The sequence below is a fragment of the Podarcis raffonei genome, chromosome 15 (genome assembly GCF_027172205.1).
Source record: "Podarcis raffonei isolate rPodRaf1 chromosome 15, rPodRaf1.pri, whole genome shotgun sequence".
Classification (NCBI taxonomy): Eukaryota; Metazoa; Chordata; class Lepidosauria; order Squamata; family Lacertidae; genus Podarcis; species Podarcis raffonei.
Window position 1 is genome coordinate 26,799,381 of NC_070616.1, and position 26,439 is coordinate 26,825,819.

Below are 26,439 nucleotides of genomic sequence, written 5' to 3' on the forward strand. Positions count from 1 at the left end.
AAAAAAAAAAAAGTTAATTCTGTTCTAGAGATCAATAGGGAATGGACTGCAAAAAATCTAATGATGCCATTATATGAATCTATTGTGTGAACAAACTGGGAATGTTGTGCACAGTTCAGATCACCCCATCTCAAAAAACTAGAAAGGGGCAACCAAAATGACCAAGGCCATAGGCACTGGCCATATTTCACAGTAAAGGAGACAGTGACATTGAGGCTAGTTTTTTATATGTCTATTTAATGGCTCCCAAAAAGAAATAAGTATGAGAATACAAAATAATTTGTAAGTAATGATTAATCCAGTAACATTTTTTCCCCACAGTCTTGGATTTTATCTTCTTAATGAATGCTAGACAAGACAAGGTGACTGAATTTTAGCCTCTGTGAATGGAGGTTTAAATGCTTGGGGGGGCGGGGAGAGACACAAGAAAAAGGGAGTGTTCAACCAAAAGCCCCACCTCTCCCCCAAATAACCAGAAGACCAAGGTTTCCATATTAACAAATGCTCAATCTCAAATTCTGTAGATGGAGCTGGGGTATGTGGGAGAGAACATCTGCCTAACCTGATAAGCGAAAGAGGAGAAAGCTTATGAGCAGCCAGTTTTGATTAACTATGTAGTTATTAAGTCAAGGAAAGAATACTGCAGTTGTCAAAAAGACAAGTAGGCCTCTTCTGTTGTTCTCCATGAACGTCAGCAAGGAACAGCGGGACTAAGCCTCTGGCCCCACCCTCAATATCAAACATACCACTGGCTTGCCCCCTGAACATCTGTAGCAGTGGCACCAATCCATACTCTGCTGTTTGTGCATAGTTCCCTGAACAAATATAGGCTTCCATGCTGTAGATGCCACAGGATGCATGTGATGTACCTCCAAGTCAGGAGGGTGTGACTGGCAGCATGGCCGGCCTTTCCCACCCGTAGACCCTATATGGGAAGAACAAAAAAAGAGGACTCGGGGTAAAAAGACAACTTCTGAGGCGTGCTGCATGGGGTACGCTAAAGGCAGCAGCTGGTAAAACTACGACGTTTTGGCACTTTGAGGCCCTTCAAAGGGCACAGAGAGATTTTTCAAGTCTTGAGTGCTTCAGAAGCCATTTGCAAAACAGATGAGGTAAGATGCACAAAGGGGAGGTACCACCCCCCTCAAAAAACAAAAATACGCTGCATAGATGCTCTGCCACAAGGAATCAGATTACCCCGGGCCATTGAGAGCCCCACATCTCTCAGTCAGATGTGCTGCAGGGGCGCGTTTGCCATGAGTTCCACCGGACCCAAACTGGTTTTACCAAACACCCAAAGCAGAGGGAAAGGGTTGGCAAGACCTGCAGGTGTGCACGTCAGGAGTTAACATCCGACAAGCCAGGATTCCCTCTGGACCACAGGGGCCAGGTCATGTTAGGCGATCATCTTCGGAGGCCTGGGAAGGCAACACAATCGCTGTGCTGGCTTGAATGCCTCAGGTGATGCTCCTCTGAGAAACTCAACCTGGTCTGCAGGAAGATCCTGCTCACAAAAGCCAGGAAGTCATTTTCAAGAGATACAGTCAAAGTGGATGAGTGTGTGTGTGCAGGTGGGGGGTGAGAAGACACCGGCTCTGCCAACTGCAGCGTGTCCAGGAAGACAACATTTTAGGAACAGCAGAGGCACTGAAGCTACTTGATCTTTGCCAGGGCAGCTGCCCTACGCTCTGTGTTCTGGAACAAGGCTCTGATTAGGTTCTTCACCTCGCTTGCGGAGAATGCGGCTGCAAGAGGCCCTTTCCCATCTGCCCACCTGGGAGAGTCAAAGACAAAAGAAATGGAAAGAGCAAGAGTGGTTATTTAAACAGCTGAGGGAGGGAGGAGAGAAGGGCAGGGAGAGTGAGGGAGGCATTTTGTAAACCTCTCTGCCCATGGCTTTCTATGGTCAGTGGGGTGGGATCTGGGATCCTTGTACCAATGCCTGTTCTTTGCACATTGCTACAGGACCCTGATCCATCCCCACCTCAATTCCTGCCCTTTCCTTCCTTCTCCAGCATCTTTTTAAGCAAAGATGTCACATTCTTTAAAGAAACACACCTGGATCTTGGAAGATTAAATTTTTATTATTATTATTATTATTATTATTATTATTATTATTATTATTATTATTATTATTTCAATTTATACACGCCCTATACCTGGAGGTCTCAGGGTGGTTCACAAGACAACATATAAAATCAAACCAAAACCAGTAACCCAATACCCACCCCCCAAAAAACCATTCTAAAGGGTGTTGGATGTCAATACAGTTGTACCTCGGGTTACATACGCTTCAGGTTACAGACTCAGCTAACCCAGAAATAGTACCTCGGGGTAAGAACTTTGCTTCAGGATGAGAACAGAAATCGCACGGCAGCAGTGGGAGGCTCCATTAGCTAAAGTGGTGCTACAGGTTAAGAACAGTTTCAGGTTAAGAACGGACCTCCGGAATGGATTAAGTACTTAACCCGAGGTACCACTGTAAAATCAACCAAAGGCCTGGTTAAAAAGGAGCATTTTTGCCTGGCACCTAAAGGTGTATAATGAAGGCGCCAGGCGAACTTCCCTGGGGAGAGCATTCTATAGAAGGGGAGCCAATGCAGAGAAGGCCTGTTCTCGTGTTGCCACCTTCCAGACCTCTTGAGGAGGGGGCACACAAAGAAGGGCCTCAGAAGATGATCTCAGGGACCAGGAAAAAGGCAGTCCTTGAGGTATTGCAGTCCTGAGCCGTTATAGGTCAAAAGCAGCACTTTGCATTGGGCCTGGAAACTAATTGGTAGCCAGTGCAGTTGGACCAGGATTGGTGTAATATGCTCAAACTTTCCTGCTCCAGTGAGCAACATGACCACTGAATTCTGCACTAGCTGAAGTTTCCGAACCGTTTTCAGAGGCAGAACAACCAAAAATGTGTACTGCTACAATAGTCAAAATGTGGGTTTCTCTGGTGAAAACCACCTCTTGAGTGGGGCAGGGAGCAGGCACAGAACAAGCATCCAAGTCAGGCTATATCATGCCCCTGTCTGGTGCTTTCAACTTCTCCAAGACAATCCTTACTGGTCTGGGAGGGCTAACAGGAATAGGGAGGATTCAGAGCAGACTGTATGGAACACCCACCGGTCCACAATTACTTGCAGGCTGGCCTGTAGCACCAACATGAGCTCCTTGAACGTCATCCATTTCAGCACGTAGACGGGGACCTCCTCCTGGAAGGGTCTGTTCTGTTTTTCTTCTGGCAGGGGCATGAACACCAGGGGTCCCTCGTCCACCATCGTCTGACAAAGCATGTGCAACCTGTCTGCGTTCTCAGCAGAGATATCCTGCAATATGGCAGAGAGCAAGAGTAAATGGGACAGGGAGATTGGGTGGTGTCAAACAACAGGCTCTCTGTGATGTGATTCATTTTCCTCTAGGTGAATCAGAAAGAACGTACTTTTTTTGTTACATGATTTATATACCACTTAATTGAAAAGAACTCTAGAGTTTACATAAAATATAAAATAGTCATTTAAAAAACCAATAAAATCAAATGTTAAAAAGAAATTGGCATGAGATTTATCTGAACATTTGCACATCCCAGCCCACTTTCCAGAAACCAACAAGGCTTTCTTCATCAGTCTATTATCAGATTAGAAAGAAAAGTGTTTCAAGTAGCACACTTAGATCGCTTTTACAAGAGATGAAGAAACTGGAGGTTTAAATTTTGCATGTCTCAGAAGACATCAACGCTTGATGCGTACAAGCAGACTTATTCTTATAGTTTTAACTTCTGCTGTCACCTTATGTTGAGAATAGTCCCCCCCCCCCCCGCCCCCAGAGGAGAACCCAAATATTTCCCTTGAAGTAACAGTGCAAGATGAGGTCTTTTCAACCAAGACGGAAATTACGTGCCCATCAGGACATTCAGAATAATCTCCTGCATAGGAAGTGTGTAACACTTGACTTCTCTCTCTCTTTTAAAAGAAGCCAATTCCCATGCAAGCAGCATATTCACAAGTTCAAAAGCAGCTGTATTAAACTTAAAAGATGTAGATCCTGACAGAGATGAAATTGTCATTGTGGTTTTGTTGTTGTTGTTTTTAGTGGAGTGATTCCATGCTACGGAAATTGGAAACATCAGGCTTGCAGAGCCTGAGAAGCTGCATGGGGAGGCTTTTCCATCATTGTAAGAATTGGCTCTAACTTTCTAAAACATGAACCAGATCCACAGAAGAAAGGCTGCTCACACTAAGAGAAGCAACTGTGTTTGCAGGGAGGAGTGGACCTCAACTACATTGAGAAACCACCTGTGGCCCACACGGTTCTCACCTCCAAGGCAGCAATTCTGCTGATGATCTCAGCAAGAGCGGTGTTAAGCAGAGTCCCCATGGCCTTGCAGTAGATATTCACTGGAAGGACGTCCTGCCAGACCATGCCAAGCCTCTTCAGCTGGTGCAAGACCTTGAAAGAAACTGCACCTTCTTAATACATACAAACCCAAGACGACTCACAATGTGACTGGTAGGAGTGGGGAGGAACAGGCAGTGGCAGGATGCAGCTTAGAAAAGTAGGCATGTTGGTGGAGGGATTCTTGGTTCTCGAACTTAATCCCGGAGTCCGTTCAACTCCCAAAACTGTTTGAAAACCAAGGCATGGCTTTCAATCGCCTGCAGGACCTTCCTGCACTCAATTGGAAGCCGTGGAAGCCAAGTCGGACGTTTGGCTTCCAAAAAATATTTGCAAACCGGAACACAGCTCATAGCCAATTTATGGGTGTCTCTGCAGCAAGATGTGTTGATGTTCAGCGGCAGAGATGGCTGTGAAAGGGAGAGCTTTGATGATTAAGTAGAACCTCCAGGTTCAGAGATAATATACCATTCAATACCAGTTGCTGAGGGAGGTGTGGGGAGAAATGACAACAGGGGGAAGGCTGTTGCTCTCATGACTTGCTTAGAGGTTTCCTGGTGGAATCTACATGGCCAGGGCTGGGAACAGGAGAACAGACTAAACAGCCCCAGTAGGGCTCTCCTGATCTTCCTTCATTGTTCAGAACAGTACCTGCCTTTCAGTGTCAGTGTAACGTACAGACTGCAAATGATGGGCGCTGTAAAAGCTTGCAGCCGATCCCTCGAAAGCTTCACCTCCACTCACCTGCCGCACAGCTTTGTTTGCCGCTGAATAGTTGTCATCATCATCCACGCTGGAGAGATCCCTGGCGCTTGAGAGCCTCTCCAGGAGTTCCTCCTTTTGCACTCGCATCTGGGCCAGGAAACACTCTGTCCCTGTGGGGAAGAAGGAGAAGTCTCAACTCTGGCCTCGAGTTTCAGGAACCATAACACCACCAGGCAAGTTTCTGACCTACCCAAAGATCTACCTCTTCATAAGAAGCAGGTCCCTGCAAAGTACACCAGGAGAATTTTCAAGGGACTTCAGGGGAATGTTCCTCTGCACTTGTGGTGAGTCCCACAGAAATACAATACAAAAGAAGATTGGGCAGAGGGATTGCTACTGTGGATTGGCAAATTTACTAGTTTTCAGGGTCACCTGTGGTTCCGTCCCCCACCCCTTTCCCGCTAGAACAATCTTCCCCCACCATGCCTCCTCCAGATGCTGTTGGACTACAACTCTTCCTTAAACATTGTCCATGCTGGCTGGGGTTGATGGGAGCTGGAATCCAAATGTCTGGAGAGCATCAGGTTGGTATAACAAGAAGAAGAACCTGGACTGTACCACAATGCCACACACACACCACATATCCCCGTTGTAATTGAATCTCTGTTTGCATTTGAAAGGTACGCTCTTTGAGAATCCAGCTAGGTTGGAAAGCAGGGTGTAAATATCCATAAACATGAACAAGTAAGTTTCCTCCAGGCTCACCAAGTTTCCTGAAACCAGGCACGAGGTCAACAAATGTGGCTATTCCATCCATTAGGTGGCCCCGGAACTGGTGGCCCAGGGTCAGAAGGTGGTGTGCAATGTACATGCAGTTGTTGTGATGTATAGCAGCCAGCTGGGGAAGTTTCTGAAGGTTTTCTCTAGGGAGGAGAAAAGAAGGGGGAGAGCAGATATTCCCAGATGGTCATGAGACAGTTTTTGATCATTTTCCTCTGCAACCATCTAAAGAAAATAAAGCCACTAGGTTTCCCAGGGCAGGAATGTCGTTCTGTCTATATGCTTAGAACAGATATGTGGTCCCCTTGGATGCTTTTGGGGACCAACTCCCAACATTTGTGATCATTGGCCCTGCTAGCTGAGGCTGATGGGTTTCAGAGCCCAACACTTTATGAAGGACTACGTGTCTCCCATCCTTGGGGTAGAAAACCCCTAATGGAGGAAGGGCGAGAGGCGAAGGCAGAGGGAAGGCAGTCCCTTTGGGATCATGCAGTGCCCATTTGGAGTTGGCATAGCAATGAGATATGTTAGCTGCCAGTGGAGGAGCCTGCTGTTGCATCTTACTTCAGACTGCATGGGTAAAGGGAAGCTGTTCTCTGGCACCTGCATGGAATGTAAAGCTGCTGTTGCTCAAACATTTCTGAAATTTCCAAAGGATCACTGTCCAAAGACATTAAGCCATGTCTTCATAAAGGGTTTTTGTTTGTTTTTTAAGAGAGAACAAAAAGAGGAAAGGGGGACTGAAGAAACAAAGATTTTTCACCTCCCTGGAGAGGTTTTTCATGCCACTCACTTGTGATACATCGGCACCACATCACAGAACAGATGAAAGATGTTCCGCACGGAGTAGAAGAGCTGGATGCAGCTGGGGATGGGGGGCGCAGGGAGAAGAAAGGAAAAGCAGAAACATTATCTGGGTTGTGTGGCTAAAAGAATCACAGCTACAGCACAAAAATGCTTTTGTTGGCTGCATGGCAGGCCTACATTCATACCCACTCAACACCCCCCAAACAATTCACTCAGAGTCCTCACCACTGATCCGTGCTGGCTGAGGCTTCCTGGAGCGTCTGATAAGCCAAAACCATCAACTTCTGTACAGATTCACTGATGCGGCAGGCAGGAAACGAAAAGGTGTGGCGGCTCAGCCTTTTCTCATTCTCCAAATTTGCCGCCTGCTTGTCAAGAGCCTCAGATACTTTTTGCACCTTTAACTGGTCACCTGCTCCGGGTTCAGGCATTTTGGGCAGAATTACAGAGGAGTCTGGGGTAACCTAGGAAGGGGAAATAAAGATGTACACTGGAGGGGAGGGATGGGAGTGGAACTGCAGCAGAAGCAAAATACCAACTTAGGGAACAACTGAACTAACTTAAGAAATTCCAGAGGTGTGGCAAGTGTTAGTATCTTGTAGCAAAAGCAAAGAGCGGTGTGGCAGCTTTAGCACTATAAAGGGTTATGCCACAATAAAATTGTTAGCTGTTAAGGTGCAACAAGACTGTTTTAGACTAGTCTGACTTTCATGGCTACTTCTGAGGAATTCTAATGATATTAGGAAGACTGAATAGCTCCTAACACTGTATTCAATTAATACCCCAGGCCACCCTACAAAGAGTTCAGATTGATATACATACGGTTCTTTTCTCTCCTGCCTCTGTCTGATCTCTCAACAACCCTATGAGGTAGGCCTGAGTGAAAAAGAATGACTGGCCCAAGGTCAAGTGTTTGTGTTGGGACTGGAAAGCAGGACTTTTAACGTGTCTGGAAGGAAGACCACTAAAAGTTAAGTGATCTTCTGTTTTTCCAGAAAGAGCAGAATACAAGTCCAATTAGGAAGAGGGGAAAAGCTTACTACAAGAGTGCCAGGAAGACCACAGAAACAACCCAGGTTAGGTTTACTGCACAGCTCAGCAGGCCCCAAACATACCGTACTGGCCTGAATACAAGCCTCACTTTTGCCCCAAATTCTGACCGTTAAAAGTTAAAATGCAGCTAAAATTCGCGACTGTACAAAAATTGGCTTTTACAATATCGCTGCTGGAACAGACATACAGTAAAACGGAACAGGTGTGAACGGCTGCGGAATTTTAAAGGAGAGGCTTATATTCAGGTGTTGTCTTTTTTTCTTTCCCCCCCTTGAATTTTAAAGATGTGGCTTATATTCGGGTGCGGCTTATATTCAGGCCAATACGGTACTAAACTGATCTATGCAGAGCAGCACAACTCTGCATGGGGATCTTGCATTTCCTGTTTCAAAAACTGGACTTTGCTCAAAATAAAGAGCTATCCCAGAGCACTGCCTGATTCACATACTTTGGAATAACTAAAAAAGACAAAAAAAATATGCTTATCACTAAAATGTAAGCATGGTTAACAACACACAGGATTACGCAATCCACCTGGAAAAATACTCAAACACTGAGGAAATAAGCAGAGGTTCTATTGGCTCAGCTACCTTTATGGTGTTGTGTATTTCCGATGTCATCAGATTTCTGGCTGCCACTATCACATCCTGGCATTTCTTATTAGCAAAGTGGCAGTTGACGTTACGGGCATAGGTCAGCAAGTCGGTGGCATCCTCCTTTAGGAACCGCATGTCCTTTAAGGCTTTTTCAAACTCCTCAGTAGCTTTAATAACCTAAACCAGGGGGTGGGGGAGAGAGGAGGAACAGTGAGCCCCGTAAATGCTACCTATGGGTGGAACAGAAGGCCCAGCATTGGGAATGAATTTGCCTGTCTCCAGTTTTCAGGCTTTGAATCCCCACAAAATAAGGAAATTATGGATCATTTGGTTTAGTAGCAGGCCATGGGAAGCTGACGCATTAGAATTTATCAGATGCTATAGCGGCCTACTAACAACAGTGAAAAAAGGAAGACACTCAGGAAAAGACTAGTTATTTTAGTATGTGCATATTTTGAACTTTTGCCTTCATCCGCTAAGCAAACCTTTACAACTACAACTCAAGGGCTAACTTTGAAGGCAAAGGGAAGAGGGTTTAGGGAACTGTTCCACAGGCCTTTCCCATCCTTCAGTCCCTCAGCTGCTGCAACGCTCACCTCAATATACTGCCCCAGTTTGCTGCTGTTGTTTGGGATCGAATGCACCAAGCAGTCACGAATGAGACAGTCCGAAATGTCCTTCCAGATTGTGTCGCCCAACACCTCTGCCAGGACAAGATTGGAGCTGTTCTCCTCCTCTGCACAGTGCTCAAGTGGAACACCTGGGAAAACAGATACAGAGTTCAGAATGTAAGAATAATCATGGCCCCCTCGATGCCCTGGCACAAAATACCAGCATGCACAATAGGGGCAGCTCCCCTCGGCAGATTTCCTCTGCATTTGGAAAACAGTGGCATAATTTTTAGAAGCCTCAATGGCTAGGCTGATGAACCCTTGTCCCTCCAGATGTTGTTGAACTACAACTCTTATCATTCCTACCACTGGCCATGCTGGATGAGGCTGATGGGAGTTGGAGTACAACATCTGGTAGGCCACAAGTTCCCCGGTCAAGTTCTGTGGCATCTTCTTCAGCAACACACAAGAAGTTCTCCTGACCCACTCTGACTGCCACCTCCTATGGTTCCGGCTAGCAAGGAGCTCCGTACCTAAATGATACTTGTGAAGAACCTCGAGTACCAGCTTGATCCTGGCAAACACCTCCACGGGGGACGGGTGGCCAAGATTGGAGCCCACAGACCTAAACCTCAGCGTGACGGCATCAGGGTGCTCCTCAGGCAAGGGCTGCAATGACGGGTGGGAGATGAGCGGCTTGAGGATGTACTTCAGCAGCAACTGTCCTGGCACAAGGAACAGGGAAGGAGGGAGCCATTAACAGCCGGGGATGAAAGACAAAGTAGAAGAAGCATGCTGGGCGGCATTTCCACTTGGGCTGCTGCAACATTCCTTGAATTGGTCTAGCTTAACTTAAGAGTGAAGATAGTACAAGGGGATGGGCAAGGAAGAAGAGGGTAGTAGATTCTTCTGGAGCAAGCAAGAGGAATTCCAAAATACTGCTCTTAATGAAGAAAAGATAAAACTGTAGCAATTTGTCTCTGTATATTTAATTAAACTCTTTCCCACATCTCCATGAATGTTTCAGCTACTGAGCTACAACCCTTCCATGCTTACAAGAGCACCACCCCGTCCAATGTTATTCCTGACTGACTAGGCAAAATAATAATAATAAAGAGGTGGAAAAGAAAATATTAACTGAGCTATACTGAAGATAGAAGAAGGATGCCTCCTCACTGTTTTAGGAGCTGATTAAGAGCAGACTGCTGTGAGGAAAGAGGGAAGCAAGTCTCTGATTTTAATCCAGAAAAACAGCTGTGCTTCAGGTATCTAAAATTTGGAAACCTGATCCAATTCAAATGACATATGGTTTTAACTACAGCCAAATTTTGGTTGTCACCAGTGAAAGTCACTTACCGAAGTGCCTGAACTTCAAACGCAGCTCATCCAGGATAGCAAATGCCTGCAGCACAGACGCTACTGTTGGGCCTGGGACCACATCCTCCTTGGACAGCACCTTGCACAAATGCAGTTCTGTCTCCATGGCTGACTCCAGGCTGCCCGCTTCTAAGCAAGAAGTACACAGGAAGAGCCCCCGTTACAGCAAAACATTGGCTTCAAAACCAAAGCAAACACAGAGGATGGGTTTTGCATGGCCTGCCTTTCCAGACTTCAATATCAATTCACAGACAATTCCACAAATAGGGCTGCTTGCATGTGTTCAATAGCAGCCAATGAGATGCATGTCCCATGTTGGTATGGATATTTACAAATAGCAACAGACCATTGCTCAATGGTAGAGCACATGCTTTGCATATAGGAGGTCTCAGGTTCATTGCATGGCAGCTCGGGGGGCGGGGGCGGTCAGGTAGCATGCAATGGAAAAGACCTGCCCATGCAAATCATTAGTACTAAACTAAATGGGCAAATAATCTGTCAGTATAAAGCAGCATTCCATATATCAACCATATAAATGCGATCATGGTTTTGTATTTATTAACAAACTGTAAATCTTAATAAACAGCAGCAGAAATAATAAGGCAGCTTCCCATGTTATTAGCTTTAACTTCTTGGGATAGATTCCTCTATAAAACAGGATGCATATAAAACACAAAACATTAGATAGGACAGAGTAAGCTCATCCTTCCTGAATCCAAATTGCTTTCCTTCCCCTGTTACACTCTGCCACAATCCTGCCAGAAACATGTAAAGTGCAGAGTGCCAGGAGACATAAAATCTTCAAGATGTAACCTGCAGAGCATGCTTGACCTGTTTCAAATCTGCAAACCCAAACAGTTCCTTGTCAGCATTCAGAAAAAGGCAGGCAGGATGGCAGGCTTTGAGAGAGGATTCAGCAGAAAGAAAAGGAAGCTTATCAGCACCAACCACCCAAAAAATTTCGAGGCACTCTGAAATTTGATGCCAGTTCCTACAAGTTTCAGCCAAGACTTCCAAGTGCTCTTCAAAATTTCCCAACTCTTCCAAGTTTGTCAACACAGACAATAATATTACAATACATTGCTAACCATAAAATTCTAGGCATTTCAATTACTTTGGTTGCACTACCCAAGGACAAAAGGAACAATTACTTTTTTGTATAGAACTTCCAGCACTTGTGAATTTATTTGTATCTCTTTGCTTGCTTGTTGTTTTCAACAGTGCCATAAGGTACATTACTAATATTCCCATTGCCCCCACCAGACAGGGAACAGTGGTTGAGAAAGAGTAGACTATGTATAGTCAAGAATAAGTCCACAGGAAAGCAAGAAAGCAATTCTTGATCCAAGCCCAATAATTGAACCACAATAACTCTGGAGGGGAAATTTGCCTATAAGCCCTCTTAGATTCTATTATGTGATCAAACATGACAATAAAGCCCAACAGAACCACATATACTCTCTGTACTAACATTTAATTGTGCAAAGACTACTAACGTCTTAATCTTATAAAGGCCTACACATATATGAATATGTATTTGCAGGACCATTTTTCCAATTTGCAACAAGGCTGGGCCACAATAACTTAAGACACAACTTTTTACTAAGTGATACTATTTGTCCAACCAACTAAGTACCATTCACTCTGACTGGCAATGGCTCCAGCACCTGCTACCTCACTTTCTTAAAAACCTGGAGATGCCAGAGCTTAAATCTGGAACTTTCTGAATGCAGAACACATGCTCTACCACTGAGATATCCTTCCTTCCAACATAGATAAGCCAAAGTCAAATTGTCTGCCGTTTCATCTCTGCCCTCCAAAAAAGTACACATTCACAACCCCCAAACAACGCCCCCTGCCAAACCTTTTGCTTGAGGAACCTTCCACACAGCCATTTGCTGCCACTCCTGACCCAAGAGGTAGATAATGTTTTGGGTCTGCATTGTGAGCTCCCTGCGGAGCGCCTTCAGAATCTTCAGCTCAAAGCCTCGACGTGACTCCAGCGTTTTCAGAATCCTCCGGGCCTGACAGGAAGGAGGAAAAAGAGACAAAGAGTAAGAAACTGCACAAACAGGAGCCAAGCAAGTCCGTTCTCAGAGGGACACAAAAGTCCACAGCAGCCACAGAAGTCCACCAGTCCCCAAAACAATTGGAATTACCTTGTTCAGGTGGCATGCTGCTGACACATACTTCTTTTGTGGCAGAAAGGCATTGAACTGTTTGAGAGCAGTTTCGAACTTTAAAATAAAAAGAAGGAAAAATCACTGTTGACTATATTCAGAATGAGGTCTGAAAAAACAAAGAAATAGATTGGCATTGCAACTGGGGAAGAGAGGCCCCCTCTCACCTCCTGCAGCTGTTTCAGCCCAGTCAGAACTAGCGTGTCTCTCTCCAGTTGCTGTTTCAGCTCAGAAAATTCTGCAATGGCCACGTTCAGGTCATGCTGAACCTGGGAAGGAGCCACAAAACCAAAGCATTTGTACAAGTCTGGGTTGCAAACATTATTTAGCTGTTTTTTTATTACATGTTGTCTGTATCAAACATGAGTCTGACCAAACTGCGGGAGGCGGTGGAAAACAGGAGTGCCTGGCGTGCTCTGGTCCATGGGTTCACGAAGAGTCGGACATGACTAAACGACTAAACAACAACATTACATGTTGTACCTCCTTTTTGTAGGGCTAGGGCACAGAAAGCATACTCCTTAGGCCCATGGAAGCTTCTTAGCATCTAGTGAGGTCTAGATACAGTATTATTTGAGGGGGGGGAACCCTGTGCTGTGGTGTTCAGGCAGCAAGGTCACACAAAAAAGTTACTTTCCAATTTGCAGTTATTTTATGATCTTATAATTTTATGGGGCTTTTTTGTCAGACGTTTGGATTGGCAATATCAAACTTCTTAGTCCTTCTAACTAGCGGAAGACTCAGTTCTAGCAAAGGCCCATTATTTTTCTTTGCATCACCTCCATCTCAATCCTGGACTTCAGCTGGTCAATGCTGCCAGAAAGTTCCTCCACTTGGGACTCCAAATCCTTGGCACTCTGCATACTGGGCAGAAACTCTATGTACCTCTTGTTGACCATGCTGCAAACTTCATCCTGGAAGAGTGGAAGGAAAAGTCACTTCAAACTTACATAAAATCACAGAAGTGCAATAACTCATGGAACCCAATCAGTTGCCCAAAAGCATGATTCTCCATCTGCCAGTTCCTCAGAGATTGCAAGCAATCCAATTTAACACAAGTAGATAAAAGGTGTAACAAACAAGGTCCCTGCACAGCAAATTATCTTTAGAGGCCTCAAGTAAGCAACACATGTTGTGTGCTGCAGCGGAAGGCAAATAACCCCCAAGGGCACAGTAGTCATATTGATCCAGAGAGAACTTCTCTCTGGTCCAACTGTCAGTAGTTGCAGTAAGCAGTGGATTCGTTATTATTTAACCCTGGGACGCCATATGTTGCTAGAATACTCCCATCACCCCTGCCAGCTCAGCCAACAGTTAAGAGATCCTAAGAGTGGCACTCCAACAACATCTGGTTGAAGAACATGGGAGGACTAGATGACCAACTCTATGGGAAAGGGCCATAGCTCAGTGGCAGAGCATCAACTTTGGATGCCGAAGGTCTCAGGTTCAATTTCCAATGGCAACTCCAGGTGGACCTGTAGCTGTCCCCTGGAGAAGCTGCTGCCAGTTTGTGCGTAGACAATACTGAGCTGGAAGAACCAAAGGTGTGACTCAGCATAAGGAAACATCTTACATTGCTATGCTACGGCAGGAGAAATCCTTTAACAAATAAAACAAAAAGCATTACACACACCAGTGTCAAACTCTAAAAAAACTACCTACCGGGTGAAAAAATTAACCTGTCATCTCATCACAGCATGGAATAGTGGTTAGTGTTGCACTAGGGCCTAGCACAGTGTTTCTCAAACTTGGGCCTCCAGCTGTTTTTTTGGACCACAACTCCTAGCTAGCACCGCTAGCTAGCAAGACCAGCGGTCAGGGATGGTGGCAATTGTGGTCCCAAAACAGCTGGAGCCTTAAGTTTGGGAAACTTTACTGGCCTAGCAGATCAGGATTCAAATTTCTACCCAGCCATGAAGCTCAGCAGGTGGCCCTTGAGCCAGTCACTGTCTCTCCCAGCCTAACCTACCTCGCAAGGTTGTTGTGGGGGTAAAATGGGGAGAATTGCAGAAGCCATCTTGAGCTCCTTGGAAGAAAGGTGAAATATATTGAATGGTCTCTTTAAATGTGAAGGTTCATTATTGTTCCACAAGATGTGTATGTCTTTAAGGGCCAGAGCAAATAACATGACCTAGTTTTACAGCTATGAAACAGTATAGCAGGTGCTGCTAAGTTGTGTTAATTAAGCTGTGTCAGCAATTGGGTATAGTATATAAAGAGCAGCACCTAGCTCTCTCAGTACCCTGGGGGATGGGTTGGTGGTTGGGTCAAGCTTGTTGATATAGTTAGTGTAAAAGGAGTTATTGTTATTAAAACCTAGCTAAAGTTATTTTGCAAGGGTGGCGCTGTGGGTTAAACCACAGAGCCTACGACTTGCGGATGAGAAGGTTGGCTGTTTGAATCCCTGTGATGGGGTGAGCTCCTGTTGCTCGGTCCCTGCTCCTGCCATCCTAGCAGTTCGAAAGCATATCAAAGTGCAAGTAGATAAATAGGTACCGCTCCGGCGGGAAGGTAAATGGAGTTTCTGTGCGCTGCTCTGGTTCGCCAGAAGCAGCTTGGTCATGCTGGCCACATGACCCGGAAGCTGTCTGCGGACAAACGCCGGCTCCCTCGGCCAATAAAGTGAGATGAGCGCCGCAACCCTAGAGTCGGTCACGACTGGACCTAATGGTCAGGGGTCCCTTTACCTTTACCTTAAAGCTATTCTGCATTTCATCGTAATGTGTGGTCTCCCCAGCGCGCTTTCTGCAGCACAACTAATCTGCAAATAGCCAACATATGGTGATGAATAAATAGAAGAATACATAATCCGCACGGGCTCAGAAACACTCTCACTTAGATCACTCCATTAAAGGGTTTCAGGGGGTAAAAGGAAGGCTTCGAAAGGGGCGGAGCCCATGTAAGCCGCGCCCCTCTGCGGCCAAGGCCCCGCCCACTGGGTGACAGGTCCCTCCTCTCGGAGGCCCCGCCCACCTCTCTCCCCCTTCCCCCCTCCCCTTCATCGCACCTTGAGCTCCTCCACCCGGCAAGAGAGGCGGGAGATGCGGCCGCTGAGGCCCTCCTTCTCCAGGCGGCCCGAGCAGGCCAGCACGGCTTCCACTAGCGAGGCGCTCCTCGCTTCCGCCTCGGCCTTCTCCGCCATGAGGGAGCCGGTGCCTTCGTCAGCAGCCGCCGCCAGCACTTCTTCTCCTCAGCCGCGCGAAAGGCATCACGGGAAAGGGAACGCGCGTCAGCCTTTCCCGCCGGGAGACACCTTACATTCCCAGAGTGCCCTGCGCCCGCCCCGGGAGGACCGCCCGTGGAGTTGGGGCGCTGGGGAAGGGTAGAGCGGCACGCGCTGCATACGGGCTTCCGGTCTCACGCGGAAAGTCGTTTCTCAAGCCGGAAATGCGGGCCTCTCGAGAGTGAACGTGTGCGTTTGTTAAGTAATAAAACGTGGCGTGCTTTCGCAAAGCTTACATAGGAAATGAGGACGGGGAGCCATAGAGGTGCCGAGGGGTAGAGCGCCGCAGCTCGGTTCCCTTAAGAAAATCCAAACGAGGCCCAATGGCGGCTGAGCATCTGTGGCCATAGATATAGAAATATAGAGCAGCTTCTGCTTTGGATTCCTTTTTGGGCCGCTTGGCGAGCCTCGCCTGCCGGCATGGGGTGGAAAATGCGCCTTGCGGGGGACAGGATTTATTTTTAAATATAGAAATGCAAACCAGCCAGACAGGGAGGCGGTGCTGCATAGGGACCTCAAAGGAACATGTATATGGGGTGTTCATCTGCTGCTGTAATTCAGCATAGTACTGAAAATTTAGTTGTTTTAGTTGTGCGTTTTCTTAATTGTTAATGAGCAGAAATAAGCACTTAACAAACACATCGGTGGGTTTTCTTTCGCCTCGCGTCAAAAAGGATATCGCAGAGCTGAAAAAGGATCGGAAAGGTGCAATCAAAATGAGGAAAGGGATGAAGCGACTCCACTAGGAGGAAAGGTTGCAAGCGTCTGTGCCTTTTTAGTTTAGGGAAAAGGCGAGTAAGAGGCAACATGAAAATAGTTCCCCCCCCCCTCTTCTCTCAGCACACTAGAACTCGGGGGCATCCAATGAAACTGAATGTTGAAAATCTCAGGACAGATACAAGGAAGTTATTCACACAGCACGTAAGTTAAGCTGTGGAACTCACTCCCACAGGATGCAGTAATGACCAGCACCAACCTATATGGCTTTAAAAGAGAATTAAACAAATTCGTGAAGGAGGAAAATACTATCAGTAGCTACTAGCATGATAGCTGCGCTGTGCCTCCACAGTTGGAGGCAGTAATGCATCTGAATACCAGTTTCTGGAAGCCACAGGAGGGGAGAATGGCTCTTGTGATCATCTTCGGTTTGTGGGTTTCCTGCAGATGGCCGCTGTGGGAACAGGTGGCTGGACTAGATCATAGAGTCGGAAGGGACCCCAAGGGCCATTTAGTCCAACCCCCCACAATGCATGAAGGGCCATTGGCCTCACCCAGCAGGGCTGTTGTGTTTTGTCCACTGCAGAATTTGGATGCTTCCTTTGGGGGTCTGTATAGAAGTGGGGCTGGGGTTACTTTAAAGCTGCTTTGTAGTTGTGATGGCCCTAGGAAATTCTCCACACACAGACTGCAATCCTATCCATATTTACTTGGGAGTAAGCCCCATTGAAATCAGTGTGGTTTGCTTCTGTGTAATGTATAAGATTTCACTGTTTGCTGCTCTCCCTTTGAAAATCTGTGAGGTTAAATGCACTTAGAATCGGCCTTCAGAGGAGCCTAGATTTGCTCATTTGTTGGTTCTTAATACAAAAGAGCTGTTCAACAGTGGACTTCTTGGAAGGGGATGTACAATCCTTCATTGGAGATATTTAAGAAGAGATTGAATGGCCATCATTCATGGATGCTTCAGTTGAGATTCCTGCGTTGCCGGGGGGGTGGATTAGAAGACCCTCAAACCCCCTTCCAACTCTGCAATTCTGTGATTTATAAATGTACAAATAAGTAATAGTCAGCTTTTCTTTACATTTCAGGTTACAAATACAGTGGTACCTCAGGTTACATACGCTTCAGGTTACATATGCTTCAGGTTACAGACCCTGCTAACCCAGAAATAGTACCTCGGGTTAAGAACTTTGCTTCAGGATGAGAACAGAAATTGTGCAGCAGCAGTGGGAGGCCCCATTAGCTACAGTGGTACCTGAGGTTAAGAACAGTTTCAGGTTACGAACGGACCTCCAGAACGAATTAAGTTCTTAACCGAAGGTACCACTGTATTGTGTTTAATCGCTGTAACCTACCCTGGGACTTTGGGGTGAAGGCAACAATTGTAATTGTGATCATCACAAATCCTCATAACAACAACCAGTCAACATCAAAAGAAGCAGCAAAGATTCACAGTTACATCAGGGAATACCCAAACCTTTATATTTTAAATAAATAAATGGCATTTCCTTGTGAAGCACCCCAGAGGTTTCTTGCAATCACAAGATATAAACTTAGTAAGTGAATGAGACTGCAAATACCTCAAAACACTGATGCAAGTAATTGGCATCAAACCTCCAGGGTTTCATGCAGGGTTCTTTCCTGAACCAGGGACACTTCTGCCTGCAAAGCTTTACCACTGAGCAACAGCCCTTCAAATGAGTGGTGCTGGAGTAAGCCCTATCAGGCTGAAGCATACAGAGCCTCTAATTGCTCCTGGAGCAGCTGCTGGCTTAGGAGAGGATGATTCGTTGTCTGAGTCTGCTGTGACCTACTAAATAAATAACAAGGTAACTATTAATTACCTCCTCACCAGTCTTTCTCTTCCCATAGAGTTGAAGTTCACAGAGGCTAAATGTGTTTGGACAGCTTCTTTATATAGCAGAGTAACTAATAAAATATGCAAGTATATTCAGGATTAGATGTCATTCCTCCCAAAGTGACATGTTTTGCACAGTTCTCTCCATTTCCCTTGCCCCTGTTTTTCAGTTTTTGCCCTCTGTTTCCTAAATGCATAGCCTAGAGCATTGCATTTAATGTCATACAGTGGTACCTCTAGTTACGAACTTAATTTGTTCCAGACGTCCATTCTTAACCTGAAACTGTTCTTAACTAGAGGCATGCTTTCACTAATGGGGCCTCTTGTTGCCAATGTGCCACCAGCACGCTGTTATGTACTCAAGTTCTCACATTGGGCCAGCAGGGGGATACTGTAGATAGTTATGCAAATAAGGAATCAAAAGTGACGTTCAGTGATTGGATAGTTTTAGAAAGTTGTTACAGTAACGTTGTACTGGAGCTCTATATAAGCAGGCTGACTGAACCCTTCAGTTCAGTTCTGTCCTGGCCTGTGAATAAACAAGAGCTGTTTGAAGAATCGCTGTGTCGTCTGATATGTTCACCCACAACTTAATACACACGATTTCCGTTCTCATCCTGGGACAAAGTTCTCAACTTGAGGTAACTCTTCCAGGTTAGCGGTATTTGTAACCTGCAGCGTTTGTAACTCGAAGTACCACTGTATTACAACTTTCCCCCCTACTTGGTCTCATTGGAAAACAAGCTCATTTAATCCTACATCAGCCTTCCCAGACCTGATGCCCTTGTGAAGTTTTGGGTGACATCTCTTTTAGAAATTGTAATTCAAAGCATCAGCAGGGCACCAGTTTGGGGCTGTCTTACATATTTGCTGAAGCAAGTTGCTTCATTGGAGACCAAGCCAACAAATCTTCTGCATGAAACTACTGAGCAGTTTTGTTTAATTTTAATAGCTCAGAGTAAATTCAAGACAAGTGTGGATTGTTCAGGGTTGGTAATCTGTTTATGAACGCAGCACTGCTACAACTCTAGCCTTGTCAATAACGGCTTTGACACACCATGTTGAACTCACACATATGTAGAGCCTACACAGGAACATAGGAAAGCTGTCAGTACTATACAAAGTCAGAGTATCCGGCCATCTAGGTCAGTATTGCTGGCATAGACTTGAGTTCTTCTGCATGCAAGGCAGACGCTCTCCCACTGAGCCATGGCCCTTGCATGCACAAGAGTAGGCTAAATAAGACCATCATTTGGAGGCTGCATGCAAGGTTCCTTTGATCTCCCTTTGAAGCTTAGAGCTACTTATGCATATTTGAAAAGAGGAACAGCACGGTATAGCATGTACACTTTCCATGGGGCAGCTGGTTTACCTATTATTTTAATTGTATTTTAATTTGTCTTTATTATTAAACACCATATTAGGTTAAGGTCTGCTTAACTACTATTTCCCCCCTTTTTGTAATGTACACAATATCTTTTGCTGTTGTTGTTCTGTTTTGCTTCCTACACAGGTACTGTCTCTCGTTCTTTTTTGAGTGTCTTATTTTTACTCTGTGCACTTGAAATTTTGTACCTTTTTGTTTTTCAATAAAGAATAAAACTGAAATGCAAGCTTTGTAGTAGGTGGGGGAATCTGTGGCCCTTTAGATGTTGCTGGACTCTCTCTTTCCCCCAGAAATAATTTTTATTTGATTTTACAAGAAAAAAATTATAAAGATAACACAGCACATACCCACAATTATGAGATTCCAATGAATTTCTGGCCTTCCCACCTTCCCCTCCATGGGTTCTATTATTAAATCTTTTCTACTGCATCCTTTTCAATACTCCCATTTTTTAAAAAAAACAAATTTCATGATCTCCATAATACCCATTATATTACAAGTGTTATTGCAATTCTGCTAATGTTTTCATCTGTTTACAGTGGTCTCCAAGATAAATTATAACCCCCCCCCCAATTCCTTATTAAAGTTTTGGTCTTCCTGACTCCTGTGCTTTCCAGTCAATTTTGCCATTTCGGCATAGTCCAACAAATTACTTTGCCATTCTTCTCTGGTAAGATGTTGATGGACTTTTCAATTTATATCCCATCCTTCCTCCCAAAGGAGTGCAATGCGGCAAGCACGTCATTAAAACAACACAATCAAAAACATTTTCAAACCAAAAACAGCTTCAAACCAACCACATCCTCTCAGCCAATGGTTTCAGTATTAGAGTGTTGGTCTAAGGTTGCAAACACCTTGCATCGAATGCCCACCTAGGGCTGAAGCTCACTGTGTGACCTTGGCGCGGTTCTTCTCTCTTTATTAACCCTACCTTTTAAGATTGTTGTGAGGACAAAATGGGGACAGCTGAACCTTGTATGCCCCTCTCAGGGGCGGAGGAAGGGGGGGCAGTGGGGGCGGTTCACCCCGGGTGTCACCAGTGAGGGGGGGTGACAAAATGCCGGGTGGCACTCATTGTGCGGCCTGCAGCGTGCCCAAGCCACGCGTCTCTCCTGGGAATGACCCGGTGGCTTGGGCACTCACAGGCTCTGCGCTGCCCCAAACAGTCTGCCCCCTGTCTCCCCCTCAGCTGTAGGGTGGCTGACCCAGTGGTCAATTACTATGGGGGTTGTAGTTCAGCAACATCCGAATGCTAGCATAGGAATAGCCACCCCTGCTCTGTAGACAGGAGGGCATTCGCAGTACAAGTTAATGTGAGATTGAGATTGAGTTTAAGAGATACAGGCACAGCCCATGTAACCTTTCTCATTATTGCAGGACAGGCTCTTCTTCCCAAATTATCTTCTTTTCCTCACCTCTCCCACCCCGTTTCACTCTAAATATCATGGGGAAAGTCCCATTCACAGACACCCGCAATGCTTTCAACATTTCCAGATCATGTCTACAGTTGATACTTGCCTCACAGCACCCATCTGCAAAGCATGAAGGCACACAATATATCCTTGTTCAAAGAATAAACTTTATTCGCTTTCCTGTTTCCCCTCCCCGTGTCCTTGTTGGAAAAGGGTGTGTGGCTTTGTGTAAAAAATAATTCCATTTAGCAGCAGCCACAGCAAAAGAGGGACTGTAAGACTGGTGAGTCCAGGAGCTAAAGGCTTCCGTTAGGCAAAGAAGGAGAGAAATGGGGCCAGCTAAATGCACATGGGCAATGAGGGAGGGATAGGACAAGACATCCACCAAGAAAGAGTTCTGTATGGCACTGTGACAAGATGAGACACTTTCGCATTTGCGCCTGGAGGGAGCTGCAGTTGGGGGTGCTGCCTGCAGCCCAGGCACCTACTGCATGTGGCATAGAAAAGGGGGGAGCCAGAGAACTGGACAGACCCCAGAACACCCAACGCAAAGCTTTTTCCAAAGTAGTTAAACTCAAAGCAAAGAAAGATTCCGGTCAACCCTTGCAAGCTATCCAGCTTTGACAGCGATAGCTATGCCAATAAATGTAGTCAAAAGGGTTTTGGGTGGTTGTTTTTAAAGGGACAGATTCAGCGTTGAACTTCTGCTTGCAGAAACCAGAACCCCCAATCGGACACTGATTCAGGAACACAAAGTTGCTCTTTGTAAGGGATCCGGCCCCAAGAGCTGTCCTGTAGTGCAATTTTATTTCAGGGCATCATCTTAACTCGGCAAACCCAGAGAGAGCTGATGGGAAGAGTCCCCTGAAGTCAACAATGGCTGGAGAGGGGGACATGTTTGAGGACTTGCTGAAACAGGACCAGCCTTCTTTCCATACAGCTCCACCTGGGAGTGCAACAAGCACAACATGATGTGAAAAAAATGGCAGATACCCTCCTGCGAATCTGAAGGGCATCGCTTTATTCTTGGTTCCTGTTGGTTGAAAGAGAAGCCCTGAATGCCTGAGGTTGCTTAAACACTGGCCTCTGGGTTTTTGTATTCGCTGCTTCTCTCCTCTTCTGTGATGTTGGAGAAGCCCAGTTTGGAGAGGCCTTCCTCACTGGGACCATCGTTGTTGAGGTCTGTTGACAGACAGGGGTGCAGCAGATGGTCCCAGTACAAGCTGAGAGTCGACTGGTCCTGGTTTTCCATCTCCCGCTGTTCATACATCTCTCGTGCACTAATCACTGGCGTCTGGACTTCGAAGGTCTTCTCAAAGCGGGTGTAATCTACACGGAAGGCGCCTTTCTCCAACGTCATGCAGGGCTCAAAGCGGTGGCCCCACAGGATCTCGTCCTCCACGTAGGAAGTCCGGGCTTGACACGTCATTCCTGGGGGGAAAGGAATGTCAGTGGGTGGTAGGAAATGTGGAAGACACCATACAGTCTAATAATAATAATAATAATTAATAATATTTTATTTATACCCCGCCCTCCCCAGCCAAAACCGGGCTCAGGGCGGCTAACAACCAATAATAAAAACAAGTTGATTAAAATACAATTTAAAAGATTAAGATACAACATTAAAACATTAGGATGCAGCCTCTTCACAACTCTATTGGGTTCAATGGGACTTACTCCTGGGGAAGCATGTATAGCATCACAGATTAAGTTATACATCTAAGTTATGTTGTTTGCAGGAAAAAAAATGGAGGGCAAAGAGTGGAAATTGAAACATTGGCATTTTCTGAATTTGGCAATCCCCATATTTTTGTGTAGGGATTGCCATATAGGTCAAGAGTTGTTTTACTTTAAGAAGAAGAGTTTGGATTTGATATCCCGCCTTTCACTCCCTTTAAGGAGTCTCAAAGCGGCTAACATTCTCCTTTCCCTTCCTCCCCCACAACAAACACTCTGTGAGGTGAGTGAGGCTGAGAGACTTCAAAGAAGTGTGACTGTCCCAAGGTCACCCAGCAGCTGCATGTGGAGGAGCGGAGACGCGAACCCGGTTCCCCAGATTACGAGACTAGTGCTCTTAACCACTACACCACACTGGCTCACTGCAAGGGGGTGCAAGAGGGAGAGTGTGGGGTTCAAGTAGAAAAAAGAGGGGAACAAAGGCCCCCAGAAACCTGGAACTGGCATTGTGACTTAGAGTGTTGCATGAAATGAGGACTTTGGGGTTGTTTCTGGAAGACACATGTGCCCAACTACAGTCATACCTTGGTTCTCAAACTTAATCCATTCCAGAAGTCCATTTGACTTCCAAAACCATTCAAAAACCAAGGTGCGGCTTCCAATTGGCTGCAGGAGCTTCCTGCACTCAAGCGGAAGCCGCGTCGGATGTTCAGCTTTCAAAAAACGTTCAAAAACAGGAACACCTCCGGGTTTTCTGCGTTCCGGAGTCGATTTGTTCATCAGCCAAGCTATTTGAGAACCAAGGTATGATTGTATCTTGAACTTCCCACATTTAGGAACGTGAGATACATCTCTTTAATTTCATCAGGCCATTGGTCTATCCAGCACAATACTGTCCACTGTGACTGACAAAGGGCCTCTGTAATTTCAAACAAGTCTCCCAGCCCTATCAAAGATTTTGGAGATGGTACATGAGACCTCCCTCTCTCCTGTACAACCACGAACTCAACCCACCAAAGTTATCAAGCTGCTTTGTGTTGACAGGACAACTTATCCCAGGAAATAAGGAGCTGAGTCAAGACACCTGAGCTTGCCAGGCATTGATGATACTGTTCCATCTTTCGCTCTCAGGGTGATCAAGTGTGGTGCTTCAGTGGGCAAAACCCACCAGGAAACTGACCTCAGGCATTTCTACATTTCTCTCTTTGAAGTTTGTGTTACAGGCAGTGCTTTTCTTCTAGAAAAAAAGGTGCCAGTACTGTGTACCCTTGAGCAATGCCCCCTCCTGGGGGGGGGGGGGAGTACTGGCTACAACTACAGCTTTTAAAATGTTGATGCCCATTTTGTTTCACTCAGTGCTACTTTTACTTTTTATTTTATTGTTTTTACTCTGTTATGCCCATCTGGATGTGTTCAATGTGCATCTTATCTTGGTGTGTGTTTTTATGATGCTCACTGACTGTGATAAATATTGGATTGGATTTGACTCTTCCATAGGAAGAGCCTTATACCAGGTCAAACTCTGCTCATTTTGCCCATTCTGGTTTTTTGTGGTGGTCCAGGGACTTGAGTGGTGGCGAAGGGGATTCTTTCCCATCACCTGACCCCTTTAACCAGAGTTGCTGGGGACTGAACCCCAGAGATGCTGGGGACTGAACCACCTTCTGCATGCAAAGAGAGTGAGGCCCTAACACATAGCTGTCAACTTACAGATTTGAAAATAAGGGACCAGCAGCCTCGAAAATAAGGGATCAGCAGCCAAAATAAGGGATTTTGGCTTAGCTTATACAGAAATCCGGCACTCATGGAGCCATGCTGCTTTTGCTGCAACTGTGTTTTGCAGGACTAGATGATCGACCAAAGAAAAGTGGCAAACAAAACTGATGAACGACATCAAGATGGCAAAGCTTACAGGCAGAATTAGAAACCAGGAAGAGGACCTCTTTAATAAATAATGGGGAAAGTTTATAATTTAGTTGAAAAGCTATTGTAAAGACATATATCGGTAGGATTGACAGAAAACTTGTAATAAAAATTTGAACTATGGATGGACAAATGATTTATAAAAATAGAGTTATGAAAGGGATGCAGAGGGGGAAATCACTACATTAAGATGCTGCACTGGTTGGAGGGGATGCTAAGCAGCACGTCGGGGCTGATGTCATCCTGACGTGAGGAGTTCCATTGGCCTTTCCCCGCCCGAGAGATAAGGAAGGGAGGAAGAGAGACTCTCGCCCACGCCACCCGCGAGCCCAGTATGAGGCGGTTGCGGAGCTGCCCTTCTGCGTCCCTCCCCATCCCCTCCTCTTCCTCCTCCCTCAGGCCGCCTCCTCACGCTGCCTCCTCAGCTGCCGCCGGCTTCCCCTGGCAGCACAGCAGAAGTCTCGCAAGAGAGGGGCTGCCTGCCCGCCCGTCGCCACCCGTCTCCTCACAATGCACCCTTGAGGGGGGAAAGGGAGAGACAGAGACACGGCAGCTCATGCGCACGCTGTCTCTTGCGGCGGAGGACCCTGAGCCGCTGCTTCCCTCCCAAGCCGGGTGAGCATGAAACCCAGGAAATTTAAGGGACATCATCAATAAGGGACAGCAGTGGGACACGGCGCTGGGATAAGGGAGTTTCCTGCCAAATAAGGGATGGTTGACAGCTATGCTAAAACATCTTCCACTGTGCCTTCGGTCCACCTAGATCAGTATTTTCTGACTGGTACCTGTCCTCCAGGATCCCTAGGAGAGGATCCTTCCTATCTATTATCTAATCCTTTTCACTGGCCACATCAGGAATTGAAACTGGGGCTTTCTGCAGGCAAAGCATTTGCTCTGCCGCTCAGCTATGATCACTTCACTCACTTCTACTTGTTTTGACCTCCAATTTGCTTTTTGAACAGAGGCTAAGTGGTTGCCATATCAGGGCTTCCAATTGCACAAACAAGCTGCTAGTCACCAGGGATATCGGCTTCATAGAATCAGAACTGGGAGGAATCTCATTCTGTGCTAGGGCAGTGATATCTGTCATATTCCGTGTTTGTTCCAATCAACTCCTGCTCCCGTTCCACCACCGTATGGGCTTCTGCTAAAACCTACGTTGTTTGTCTCACTATCTGCTGTGACTAAGACCAATTTCGGTGCATTTCAATGGAAAGGGAATGCCAAAAACAATTCAGAAAACAACCAATTTGTGTAACATTCATAGATTTGAAAAATCACAATAGTGAATACTGCTTATATTTACATGCTTTCCCTTCCCCATGTCGGTCAAATGTGCAAATAATGGCAATTTCTGCTCCCATTTCTGTTACTGATTGAATTATCTGACCTTATTCTGTGCATGTATTATAGGGGGAGAAGGGTAGGGGACCATCTTAAGGGGAAAACCAGTGCCACCTCGACTCTCCCCAATTTTAGCCTGTAACGTTCTACACACAGTAACCAGAATTCTTTGGGGGACACAGCGTGCTTTAAATACATGGTATGGAAGCCAGTGTACAAAATTCACAAAACTGTCACAGTTCATGTTCTGACTTCAAGGGACAGTATTTATATGTGAACAAAATTTGAGCACCCAAGCATCTGGGGCTCAGATGCTGGCCTGAGAAAGCAGCCCCATTTATCAGGCCATGCTGCCCAAGTTGGGCATTCCCTCCCCAGCAAGGAGACCGACCAGACTCCAAAC

General features: G+C 45.9%; 2 protein-coding genes across 3 annotated transcripts; both read right to left on the reverse strand.

Moving 5' to 3' along the window:
- Positions 1-217: 217 nt before the first annotated feature.
- Positions 218-15,871, reverse strand: ZW10 (zw10 kinetochore protein). 2 transcript variants are annotated; one of them, XM_053366697.1, is made up of 16 exons: positions 15,500-15,870; positions 13,272-13,406; positions 12,660-12,761; positions 12,472-12,549; positions 12,177-12,336; positions 10,292-10,441; positions 9,469-9,660; positions 8,921-9,084; positions 8,319-8,501; positions 6,901-7,139; positions 6,662-6,733; positions 5,854-6,011; positions 5,128-5,258; positions 4,306-4,437; positions 3,115-3,317; positions 218-1,774 (listed from the first exon to the last, which is right to left on the reverse strand). In XM_053366697.1, the coding sequence occupies exons 1-16, from the start codon at positions 15,632-15,634 to the stop codon at positions 1,654-1,656; spliced, it is 2,355 nt and encodes a 784-aa protein (XP_053222672.1). In that variant the 5' UTR covers positions 15,635-15,870; the 3' UTR covers positions 218-1,653. The 2 variants fall into 2 exon arrangements, with proteins under 2 accessions (XP_053222672.1, XP_053222673.1); XM_053366698.1 differs by lacking the exon at positions 4,306-4,437 and having other exon boundaries at positions 15,500-15,871.
- Positions 15,872-21,239: 5,368 nt separating this feature from the next.
- On the reverse strand, positions 21,240-22,529 carry LOC128402857 (G protein-activated inward rectifier potassium channel 1-like). Its single transcript, XM_053367260.1, has one exon. It carries the CDS (start codon positions 22,519-22,521, stop codon positions 22,165-22,167), a length of 357 nt encoding a protein of 118 aa, XP_053223235.1. The 5' UTR covers positions 22,522-22,529; the 3' UTR covers positions 21,240-22,164.
- Between the last annotated feature and the right edge of the window lie 3,910 nt (positions 22,530-26,439).

Excerpts from the sequence above, each read along its gene's own strand:
- ZW10 (XM_053366697.1), bottom strand. The coding sequence starts at position 15,634 with ATGGCGGAGAAGGCCGAGGCGGAAGCGAGGAGCGCCTCGCTAGTGGAA. Across the intron at positions 12,550-12,659 it reads GGCTGAAACAGCTGCAGGAG|TTCGAAACTGCTCTCAAACA; the intron begins GTGAGAGGGGGC and ends TTTATTTTAAAG. Across the intron at positions 12,337-12,471 it reads CAGCATGCCACCTGAACAAG|GCCCGGAGGATTCTGAAAAC; the intron begins GTAATTCCAATT and ends CCTTCCTGTCAG.
- LOC128402857 (XM_053367260.1), bottom strand. The coding sequence starts at position 22,521 with ATGACGTGTCAAGCCCGGACTTCCTACGTGGAGGACGAGATCCTGTGG.